The sequence below is a fragment of the Silurus aristotelis genome, assembly GCF_946808225.1.
Source record: "Silurus aristotelis genome assembly, chromosome: 28".
Taxonomy (NCBI): Eukaryota; Metazoa; Chordata; class Actinopteri; order Siluriformes; family Siluridae; genus Silurus; species Silurus aristotelis.
In genome coordinates, this window is record NC_139601.1 from 963846 (window position 1) to 976345 (window position 12500).

The 12500-nt window shown below is 44.2% G+C and overlaps 1 protein-coding gene across 6 annotated transcripts in view; it reads left to right on the forward strand.

Moving 5' to 3' along the window:
• The window catches only part of erc2 (ELKS/RAB6-interacting/CAST family member 2), a 47356-nt gene that overhangs the window by 3344 nt on the left and 31512 nt on the right, over nucleotides 1-12500 (forward strand). For 4 of the 6 annotated variants that reach the window (XM_083533625.1, XM_083533626.1, XM_083533623.1 and 1 more), the window contains exon 2: nucleotides 5166-5871. In XM_083533625.1, the coding sequence (XP_083389751.1) occupies nucleotides 5254-5871 (618 nt within the window). In that variant the 5' untranslated portion in view covers nucleotides 5166-5253. Of the gene's footprint in view, nucleotides 1-5165; nucleotides 5887-12500 lie in introns of all 6 variants that reach the window. The other 2 variants (XM_083533624.1, XM_083533627.1) reach the window with 1 other exon arrangement.

A 12500-nucleotide genomic window follows, 5' to 3' on the forward strand; every position in this document is an offset into this window, starting at 1 on the left:
TGGGGGTATGGGGTGGTGTAGGGTAGGAGTGGGGGTATGGGGTGGTGTGGTGTGAGGGAGTGGGGGTGTAGGGTAGGAGTGAGGGTATGGGGTGGTGTGGTGTGAGGGAGTGGGGGTGTAGGGTAGGAGTGGGGGTATGGAATAGTAGTGGGGGGGTATGGGGTGGTGTGGTGGTGTGTATGATTGATGGGGTGGTATGGTGTGTAGGATTGGGGGTATGTACCCTGGTGTGTACCCTGGTGTACTCATGTTTATTCAACAAAGACATGTTTAATAGAATCAGACGTGACTCCCTTTGAACCCTTTTCTGACCTAAATGATCTCCATCTCCATCTATTTCTGTCTCTTGATCATCATGCAGTGTTTCAGGGTCACATGAATTGTGGGTAATTTACCTTTTGGTTTGCATCAGCGAGCTCAGCTGGGGACGTCCCCCATCTCAGCCGCTTCCAGCCCTCCCTTCTTTTGAATCCAGAGCTCGCCCAAGCGTGATGCTGAGACAGATAGACAGATAGATGGAGACCGAGTGAAGGATAAAAATAAAAAGCAGCGTCTCTGTGTATGCTCTGATGGAGATGATTCGGATGGACGTGAAAACGTTTGCTTGATAATAGGACAGATTTGGGTTTGATGATCAGCAGGTGAGCGTAGGATTTATAACGGTGCTGATGTAAAATCCATTCTGACCTGCTGGAATATTATCGCTTTTTTTACGATATAAAGAAAAATAAAAAGCAGCACTGAACAGAAGGAATCTGCACATTTCAGCACAGGACGTCATCAAGGCTCCAGCTTTGAGGTGGATCTTTCAACTTCATGAGGTTCAGCTCCTGCACTGACGCCTCACTCTGTAACCTGAACCTATTTTATGTGTGTTTGTATCATTTAAATTCTGCATTAGCTACATTACTACTATGCTAACAGCTGATGTTCAGCCTCTTAGTTTAATGCTAATTAGTGATAGATTTTAAAATAAAACACCTAAATTATCAATGTTTAATTGATAAAATAGGAGGAGTGTCCTCCGTGTCTAAAGAAGACGTCTTCTGTCTGAAAGTGTGTATCCTGTGTCCGAATGAGGCGTGTCCTCTGTGTCTAAAGGGGTGTGCCCTGTGTCAAGGAGTTGTGTACTCACAATTAGTCAAAATGTAAGAGGTGTGTCCTCTGTCTGAAGGAGGCGTGTCCTCTGTCTGAAGGAGGCGTGTCCGCTGTCTGAAGAAGGTGAGTCCTCTGTCTGAAGAAGGCGTGTCTTTTGTGTTAAGGTGTGTCCTCTGTCTGAGAGAGGCATGTCCTCTGTATGAAGAAGGCGTGTCATTTGTCTGAAGGAGGCATGTCCTTTGTCTAAAGGAGGCGTGTTCTCTGTCTGAGGAATGCGTGTCCTCTGTCTGAAGAAGGCGTGTGCTCTGTCTGCAGAAGGTGTGTCCTCTGTCTGAGGGAGGCGTGTTGTTTGTCTAAAGGAGGCGTGTCCTCTGTCTAAAGAAGGCATGTCCTTTGTCTGATTGAGGTGTGTTCTCTGTATTGTGACTTTCTGTTATGGTAAATGTATTATCATGATATTGTCTTGGAGCGTGTTATTTACTAATTAATTAGTAGGGTTGCGTGTGACGAGTAGCACTGCTGTAAAATTGTTCTGGATTGTGGTTACTGCAGTGTGTGGTGATAAAGGCTGCACACACTCTTCTGAAAGCGGCCAGAATCGATTGCTGGTCTGGACCTGAGTATAAAAACACCGTTCAGAAGTGAAGCAGAATAAAATCTAATCACAGAGGTGTGCAGGAGAGGATTAGCCTTACAGCTAGCATGAAGAAAACTCAAGGAAACCAAGCAAAGCATCGAACAGCAGACTGCTTGTGTCTAATTGGGGGTTTGGGAAAATGAGTTAACCCTTAACATCACTGTGCTGGGATTAGTACAACATTCACACAACTTTCTCAAAACCTACTCACAACCTAATTGCAATCTTCTCACACCCTAGTCACGATCTATTCACAACCTTCTCACAACCTTCACACAACCCTTTCACAAACTGCTCACAACCTGCTCACAACTTACTCACAACCTAATAACAATCTTTACACAACCTTTTCACAACCTACTTACAAGGACAGAATGCTAACAGCCAAGCTAGCATGATATTCAGAACTGATATTATATTCAGCTCACTGCCAGAAAAAGTAAGAGAGTTCTGGTCTCACTCACTCTCTCTCTCAAACACACACACACACACACACACACACACACACACACACACACACACACACACACACACACACACACACAAACACACACAAATGATCACAGAAGTGAGGGAGTCCAGGATGTGTCCTCGCTGTCTTTTGGATGTCCATGTAGCCCAGATGACCTGGCCATCTGCACTGCACATATACTTCTCTCTCTTAACACACACACACACACACACACACACACAGTGTCACACAAGTGTGTGGTCAGAGGACATAAGGGTGAAATCACTTGTACTTTTCTTTCCGCAGTTGCCATGGCGATCGTCTTCTAAGCAGCAGCGTCATCACTGTCGTCGTTATCACCACTGACAGCTTGTTGCTTTAACACGCTGAACACACACACACGTATACACACACACACACACACACACACACACACACACACACACACACACACACACACACACACACACACTTTTTATTTACCTACATGGGTCAGTAAGTGACCTGGATCAGTAAGTGACCAGTAAGTGTCTCACAAAGATCTCAGAGACTTCTTAATGTGTGTGTGTGTGTGTGTGTGTGTGTGTGTGTGTGTGTGTGTGTGTGTGTGTGTGTGTGTGTGTGTGTGTGAGAGAGAAAGAATCTCATAGCCAAAGGTGACAAACCCTGGAGCTTGTGACTCATTCTTTCTTCACATGAAACATGACCACATCCAAGACCCTGTGTGTGTGCATTTGTTCATTTTATCCACACAATTTCCTCTTCACTGTTGTGATTTGTCACACCTTAGTTCGGATAATTCTGTGGACGTTTTTCAGTAGTGCTGAAAGCTGTGTGTGGTTTCACTGAGCTACGTGTGTTTTTCATCTTTTCTTGGTAGGAAATGTTCAAATTCCTGAGGTTTTTTGTTCGTTTTGCTTTTACTCTCTGTGTCTTTCCAGTGAAAGAGAGAACAATACCTTCTCCTCCTGGTGGCATTCCTGCAGGGTTCTTCTGATATTGTTTATAAAAAACTAGCATTTAGACCAGACCAATTCATCACTTGTGTAATTCTAGACATAAATTGCTGAAAAAAACAAGCTCAGCTTGCTAAGCTCCGGTTGTTTCTTGCGTAGATGTAGGATCGAGCGCTCTGTCCGTCTCTGCCTTCCTGATAAATACTTCAGATTTGTGTTGATTTTCTGCAAGTTTTGTGTGTATTATCTCCTGAATCCTGTTTATCAGCTCCATAAAAAATCTCAGTAGGAGGTACTGAGTGATGTATCTGATGTTCAGGTTGCATTTAAAATGAGCTTTTGCTCGTGACAAACTCATCTCCTTCTCCAAGTTTGACTCATCAGTTGCTGGAGCTTTTCTGAACTCAATTAATTAAATTAAGTCAAGTCAAGTGGGACCCCTGCTTTTTACAATATACATGCTTCCATTAGGAAATATTATTAGAAGGCATGGAATTAGCTTCCATTGTTATGCTGATGATACCCAGCTATATATTTCATCCAAACCAGGCGATACAGCTCAATTAGCTCGCATAACTGAGTGTGTTGAAGAAATAAGAGATTGGATGACCCATAACTTTCTGCTATTAAATTCTGATAAAACGGAGATTTTGCTCATCGGCCCAAAAAATAGTACACAGAAGCTCCAGCATCTCAGCCTGCATTTAGACGGTTGTTCTGTAACTACTAGTTCAATGGTAAAAGACCTGGGAGTTATTTTAGACAGCAACTTATCTTTCAAAAATCACATCAATCAAGTTACAAAAACAGCCTTCTTTCACCTTAGAAATATTTCTAAGCTAAGAAATATGTTATCTATCTGATGCAGAGAAGCTCGTCCATGCGTTTATGACCTCTAGAATAGACTACTGTAATGCATTACTAGGTGGATGTCCTGCATCATTAATAAACAAGCTTCAGTTAGTTCAGAATGCCGCAGCAAGAGTTTTTACTAGGTCAAGAAAATACGATCATATAACCCCAATCTTATCGTCCCTACATTGGCTTCCTATTAAGTTTCGAATAGACTACAAACTACTGCTACTCACTTATAAAGCACTAAATGGTTTGGCTCCCATGTATCTATCCAGTCTTTTAACACGCTACAATCCGTCACGCTCCCTGAGATCTCAAAACTCTGGGCTTCTAGTAGTTCCTAGAATAGCAAAGTCCACTAAAGGCGGTAGAGCATTTTCACATTTAGCTCCTAAACTCTGGAATAGTCTTCCTGACAGTGTTCGGGGTTCAGATACACTCTCCCAGTTTAAGTGCAGATTAAAAACATATCTTTTTAGCAAAGCCTACACATAACACACATCACACACATCACATCATAACCTTGTGCTCCAGAACATCTGATCACATGCACATTATCAACTTGTGCTGTTAATATCATGAACAGCAGCTACGCTAATTCCTCTCCACTGCTTCTCTTTCTCTCCCCATCCCGAGGCTTCCTGAGGTTTGGCCAGCTCCAGTCACGTCCCACCTCGTGAAGATTATGGACCTATGGATGATCATGGAGAAGTAGATGCCGAGTGTTTAAAGGCCCTGGCATGGAGAAGCTGATGCTGGATCTATGATGATCACAAATTGTTCTGTATTGTTGAAAGATTTATGACCAAACTTTTGATGTCACCCATATGAGGATGGGTTCCCTTTGAGTCTGGTTCCTCTCAAGGTATCTTCCTCATATCATCTAAGGGAGTTTTTCCTTGCCACTGTCGCCACGGCTGCTCATCAGGGACAAACGCACACCATTCACCTTCACTGTTGTTTTCTGTAAAGCTGCTTTGAGACAATGTCTGTTGTGAAAAGCGCTATACAAATAAACTTGACTTGACTTGAAACTTGACTCAAGTCAAGTCTATTTATATGTGTGTCTGAGTTATTCTAGAGTTTGAGATGGCCAGTCTGTAGTTAACATGCTTGGTGTTAACAGGTGCCCTTATTAACTACCCTGTGTTTTTCTGTGCCTCTTTAGGATGCAGTAAAACCTTGTACCAGCAATCAAATTGGGCAGAGTCTCTCATCTGGCCACGGCCCCTGATCTTTCCTTACGATTCCAGAAAATGTACAGCGGTGCAGCACGAGGCGTCAGCCATATTGAGGGCAGCCCAGCTCGTTCTCCTCGCCTGCCCCGATCGCCCCGTCTGGGACACCGCAGGGTGACCGGCGCCAGCTCGGGTGCCAAGACTCTGTCTATGGAGAACATACAGTCTCTGAATGCCGCCTACGCTACTTCAGGCCCCATGTATCTGAGCGAGCACGAGGTTGTGGGCTCCACCGCCACCTACCCGAGAGGCATCATGACAATTGGACGAGGTGCCAGCCGAGCAGTGTACGGGGGCCGCGTGACGGCTATGGGGAGCAGTCCTAATATCGCCTCCATTGGCCTGGGACCGCACGGAGACCTCCTGTCTTACGGTGAACTGGGCTCAATGGGCTCTCTGGCCCTGCAGCACCACCAGCAGGGGGCACTCCAGGCACAGCTCCGTGATCTGCAGCGTGAGAACGAGATCCTGCGCCGAGAGCTGGAGCTGAAGGAAAGCAAACTGGGCTCCTCGGCCAATAGCATCAAGAGCTTCTGGAGCCCCGAGCTAAAGAAGGAGCGCGGGATGAGGAAGGAGGAGGCGGCACGTACCTCGGTGCTGAAGGAGCAGATGAGGGTGACGCACGAGGAGAATCAGGTCAGCGGCGTTTGGGTGTGTTCCAAAACTTCACAGTGCTTTATTGGAAACGTTCGGCTGTCACGGTAACAAGAGCTCCACGCCGTGTGTGTGCTGGTTTCTCTCTGCTTTGTGATGCTGACTCTGCTTTTCATCTGCTATTTATCTACCACACACACAAACACACACACACACACACACACACACACACAAACACACACACATTGTGTTCTTGTCATTTGGGGTATTTAACATAAAAAAACCCTTTTTGGAAAGAGACACTGAGGTTCCTATTCCCACTAAACACTGTATTTACATAACTATTATATTTGATAAAAATAGTGTGTGCGTGTGCGTGTGTGTGTGTGTGTGCAGTTTATAAGCAGTGACATACACCTGTAATAAACCAGACAAACCGGTTAATAATATTTACAGAAAGAACAGGGTTGCCAGATCATTCTGAAACAGGATGTGAGCAGTTTCATCTCCACATCAGTATTTTATTTGAATGATAAAAATATGATTATTTTTTCTTGCTAGCGGAATTAATTAGGACTCTTAGTTAGCAGTACTTCACCATCATGCAACTCCTAGTAACATTCTTGTAAATGCACGTGCTTATCTAAGTTTTATATTTACAAAAAAATGTAAAGCCTTTTGGATTCTGTAAGTGTTTTTCCTGCTTTCGGTGACCCGATGTGACGCACCTCCAACTGACTCCGACTGGTACTGTTGGATTTTATACCTGAACCTGGATTTGGATTCCCTCTTTGCAGAAAGCTGTATGTCAGCACTGTGTTTAGGAGTTTGATCACACACACTATGAGTTTCACCCCAAAAATTCCTCCTGGAGATCAAACTTCTTCATAAGATCTATGTGCACTAATAGTGAAGGAACGGCAGCAACAGTACATTATGTTTTTGGTGTATCTCTCTGAACCAGCAGGCTACATTCATTCACAAGGTGTGTGTGTGTGCGTGTGTGTGCGTGTGTGTGCGTGTGTGTGCGTGTGTGTGCGCGTGTGCGTGCGTGCGTGTGTGTGTGTGTGTGTGTGTGTGTGTGGTGTGCACTGGTGGACAGTAATGAAGTAAATGTAATTCATTACTATAGTTAAGTAGCTTATTCACGTATCTATTTTACTGAAGAGTTTTCATTTGGGGAGATTTTACTGAAACGTCACTACATTTCAAAGTCAAATATTTCACTTTATTTAACTAATCTTAGTGAAATCATTTGTTCTTTTTTATTAACGAGGATAAAAACGTAACTGGTGAAACACGCAGCGAATCACCAATCAGGGTCGAGCTGTTTTACATGTGTTCTGATCGGCGATTGGTGTATCTACTGATCACCAACATACAGTTCAACATCAAGCAGAACATTTACAGAGGAATTAATGATGAAGAAACTCCAGACTCGAACTCACCACAACACACGTGACCTCATTTACACGTTTTATTTCAGTAGTTAAAAACAAGGTTTTTGGGTTCATGATGATTATAATAGAAATCAATCAGTGTTTGAGTCATTAATATCATTCTATTAATAGATCAGTGTGCTGAGAGTCACATTCGAGTCTTTACACAGAAACTGAGGTGATTAAGTAAAGAGTCTTGTGACAAAAATGATAATAGGAACATTATAGTTATAATAAATCACTTCTTCAGATACTTAAGTACATTTGAAGGCAAAAACTTTTACTCAACATTTAAAGGAGCACTTTTACTGTTACTGGAGGAACATTAGTGTATCTCCACTTTAAATCTACTACATGGTTTGTGTACTTCATCCACCACTGGTGACAGAGCAAGGCAGCGGCATCAAAACCAGGACCCGAGCTCGATCCCGACCCTGTGAAAGGTCTCAGCAGTGATTCCTGAGGCTCCTCACACTCAATGTTCATATTCACATTGCCATGGCGATGGTTAATGAGCCACTCCTCTCCACTCGAGTCCTCAGACACCCACACTAAATGAGATGCTATAATTAACCTCGGCTAACACACAGACACACACAATCACACACAATCACACACACACACACACACACACACACACACACACACACACACACACACACACACACACACACACACACACACACACACTCACTGCCCTCTGATCCATCACTCGAGCTGCTTTTAGTAACAGGAATGAGTGTTAGTGAGTGATGAGGAGCGTCAGAGTGATGTAGACTGAATCAGACCACCATCCTGTCCTTCACTTCATTGAGTGTGTGTGTGTGTGTGTGTGTGTGTGTGTGACAGATGACTGGTAGAACCTCAAGGACACAGCGGTGCAGTCTGAAAGACTCTCTCACCCGTCTGCCCCACTCTTTTATTTCTTTCTCTCTCTCTCTCTCTCTCTCTCTCTCTCTCTCTCTCTCTCTCTCTCTCTCTCTCTCTCTCTATTTCTGTCCTTTACTATTTCTATTTCTCTCCCTTGTGTCTTTATAGTTTACTCAGTTTCCCCTCTTTCTGATTCTGTCGACATCTCTCTCTTCCTTTTCATTTTCTTTCTTCTCATTTTCTCTTTCTCAATCTGATGCTTTCTCTCTTTCTTACCTTTTTTTTTTTTTACCTTTGTGCTATCTTTTTTTATCTACCTTCCTTCGATTTCTTTTTTTTTTCCTCTGTCCTTCTATCTCTTCTTTATTGTTACATAATTCTTTCAGTATCTCTCTCTCTCTCTCTCTCTCTCTCTCTCTCTCTCTCTCTCTCTCTCTCTCTCTCTCGCTCTCTCTCTCTTTCTCTCTCCCTGAGTAATTATGAGCTCTGTAATGAAGGAGCGTGCTCAGAAGGTAAAATGTCTTTCACTGTGTCTGTCTATCTTTCTGTCCTTGATGACATACAGCTGAGGATGAAGAGAAAGAGAGGGGGAACAAAAAAGATTGAATGAAATGATCAAGTGAATGATAGTAAAGTGTGTGTGAGAAAAAGCATAAAAGCAAAAAAATAGCAAGCGACAAAAAAAAAAGAAAGCAACAGAGTGACAGACATACAAAGAGGGTGAAGGGGAAAAAGAGCAGGAGTGGGAAGGCAACAGGGAACATAAGAAAGAGCATGAACGAGGGAATGACTGAAAGCATGAAAAGGAAAAGATGAAGGAAACAGATGAAAGAAACAGAGAGAGAGAGAGTGAAAGCAACAGACAAAGAGAGAGAGGTTATAAGAAAGAAGACAGAGTTAGAAAATGAACGAAATACAATATAAAGGGTGTGTGTGTGTGTGTGTGTGTGTGTGTGTGTGTGTGTGTGTGTGTGTGTGTGTGAGAATGAGAAAGAGAGAGGGGGAGGGGGTGGGAAGTATTTTAGCTCTCAGCTCTTAAGGTTAAAATAGGATGCTGTCACCACGGCGCCCATTAAAAAAGGAAAAGGCCTCTCCTGGTGTGTGTGTGTGTGTGTGTGTGTGTGTGTGTGTGTGTGTGTGTGTGTGTGTGTGTGTGTGTGTGTGTGTGTGTGTGTGTGTGAGAGGCATTTAGACAGACAGTCGGAAGTGTGTGTTCATGCTGTTGCTCAATGCTACATTATAGAGCTGAAAGGTGCTGCAGGTGGTCTCTGGGCTCCTGATCTGATCTCGTTCTCCTTCCTCACGGCGGAGACACACGAGGGTTACTGATGTTTTTACTCCTGGGATTTCTGTCAGTATGTGATAATCCAGTGCTGAGTGTGTTATAGGATGTTAGTGCACCGAATGCAGATGAAGAACACCTTGAGATGAAGCAGAAAGCACCTAGCTGTAGATTATCACCATGGGGCTTTCATACTTCTGGAATCTTCTGCCCTCCAGGACCAGGTTTCTCATCATTTCTCATTATGACTTATGCTCGTCGTGATTTTCTGTAGTAAAGCTCACACATCTGATGTCGAGACACGGACATCTGTTTGGGTCCAGATAATAAAATCTTTCAGAAGGAATGAAACAGAAGGTCCAGGTGACATGGGAGTGTGTGAGGGATGTGATCGTAGTATGGGCAGTGTGGGTGAGAGACGTGTGTGTGTGTGTGTGTGTGTGTGTGTGTGAGGGACGTGATGTGGGCTGATTGTGTGAACACGTGATGTGGGCTGAGTGGGTGAGTACGTGATGTGGGCTGTGTTTGTGAGGGTCGTCACGTGGGCTGTGTGTGTGAGGGTCGTCACGTGGGCTGTGTGTGTGAGGGTCGTCACGTGGGCTGTGTGTGTGAGGGTCGTCACGTGGGCTGTGTGTGTGAGGGTCGTGATGTGGGCTGTGTGTGTGAGGGTTGTCACGTGGGCTGTGTGTGTGAGGGTTGTCACGTGGGCTGTGTGTGTGAGGGACGTGATGTGGGCTGTGTGTGAGGGACGTCACGTGGGCTGTGTGTTTGAGGGTTGTCACGTGGGCTGTGTGTGTGAGGGACGTCACGTGGGCTGTGTGTGTGAGGGACGTGACGTGGGCTGTGTGTGTGAGGGTTGTCACGTGGGCTGTGTGTGTGAGGGTCGTCACATGGGCTGTGTGTGTGAGGGTCGTCACGTGGGCTGTGTGTGTGAGGGTTGTCACGTGGGCTGTGTGTTTGAGGGTTGTCACGTGGGCTGTGTGTGTGAGGGACGTCACGTGGGCTGTGTGTGTGAGGGTCGTGATGTGGGCTGTGTGTGTGAGGGTTGTCACGTGGGCTGTGTGTGTGAGGGTTGTCACGTGGGCTGTGTGTGTGAGGGACGTCACGTGGGCTGTGTGTGTGAGTACGTGGTCAGGGGGGCGGAGCTGCTGGGAGTTTCTCCTCACTGACAGATTTGTGATCAGTCGATGGTGATAAAAATAACTTTACTTTATGGCTTGTTTTTTTTTCTTCTCTTTCTTTCTTTCTTTCTTTCTTTCTTTCTTTCTTTCTTTCTTTCTTTCTTTCTTTCTTTCTTTCTTTCTTTCTTTCTTTCTCTCTTTCTCTCTTTCTCACACACACACACACACACACACACACACACACACACACACACACACACACACACACACACTCAGCAGGAAGGTCATTAGTCAGTTTAAGTGGGCAGCCGTTAGTGGAGATTTTGGCCTCAGGCCTGGATTTGTTGCTCTCACAGTGATTAACTCTAGGATTTATAACGGTCTGAATAAACACAAACACACACACACACACACACACACACACACACGTCTTATCCTTGAATGAAACTTGATTCAGACTGGACAATTAATTCAACACACACATGATTTATTACTAGTCATAGTCTTTTGTTTATTGCTGTTCTTTTCTTTTTATTATTATTATGTTCGTTATAACTTTTTGTTTACCTTAAAAAAACAATCTTTTTGGTTCATGGTATTGTATGAGCACGTCAGGTGTGGCAGAGGAGTGTGTGAGGGTGGTGCAGTAGGAATGGTTGAAGTTGGATGGGTGAGGACAGTGGGGACAGTGAGGACAGTGGGACAGCAGTGAGGTGTGCAGTAGGAATGGTTGAAGGTGAAGGTTGGACTGCATTAAGGATCTGAGTTTCCTGTTTGCAGTGGTGATGGACAGGTTGATGGACGAGGTCAGATAGGAGTCTACATGAACTATGATGTTTGCAGATGATATTGTGATTTGTTGTGAGAGCAGGGAGCAGGTCGAGAAGAGCCTGGAGAGGTGGGGGTACGCGTTGGAGTAAAGGGGAATGAAAGCCGACGTTAAGATGTTAAAAACGATGCATCAACGATACAAATGCCAAATTGTTTCCGATGCACACTTTTTTAAATCGATGCATCACATCGTTAACTTTTATGCCGATGCACCGATGCGAATCAGTGAATCTCACTGTTCCTGATATAGAGACAGTGGCATTGACAGAAAGATAGAAGGTGTAGCTGGAGTTAGCAGAGTTGAAGATGCTGATGGACAGGATAAGAAACAAGATCATTAGAGAGACCATGCAGGTAGGAGAGAATGTTTTGAGAGAGGAATGATCGTGTGCAGAGGAGAGACACGGGGAATATCGGTAGAAGAATGCTGAGGATAGAGCCGCCAGGCAGGAGGAGAAGAAGGAGGATGTTTATGGATGTGGTAAGGGAAAACATGCAGGGGGTTGGTTTGAAAGAGGCAGATGTAGAGAACATGGTTGTGGCCCTGAGCAGGAGCAGAAGAAAGTAGAAGGGTTTTTGTTCTTGTCTTCTGTAATTGTAATTTTGAGGAACACATTTGATGCAAAATGTAAGTTAAATCTCAATCTGGGCTTTGAGGTTCGATCTGATGACATCACACACATGTCTGTACAGCCTGCTGTAGGAACCCCACACTGGTGTGACGTTTAAAAAAGCCTGAAATGAAAAGAAGAATGAAAATAAGGAAAGAAAGAAAGAAAGAAAGAAAGAAAGAAAGAAAGAAAGAAAGAAAGAAAGAAAGAAAGAAAGAAAGAAAGAAAGAAAGAAAGAAAGAAAGAGGCAGGAGTACAAAGAAAACATTTTAATCTTTCTTTGTGTTTTCTCAAAGAATGGGTTATTAATTATATATATATGTGTGTGTGTGTGTGTGTGTGTGTGTGTGTGTGTGTGTGTGTGTGTGTGTGTGTGCGCGCGCAAGAAAAAGAGAATGAATGAACTTTAAATACCGTTGCACTAGAGCAAGTCTTAGTATTGATCTGCCACATCATCACCACCCGGCCTAACAACACTTGCACGTGTGTGTGTGTGTGAGTGTGTGTGAGTGTGTGT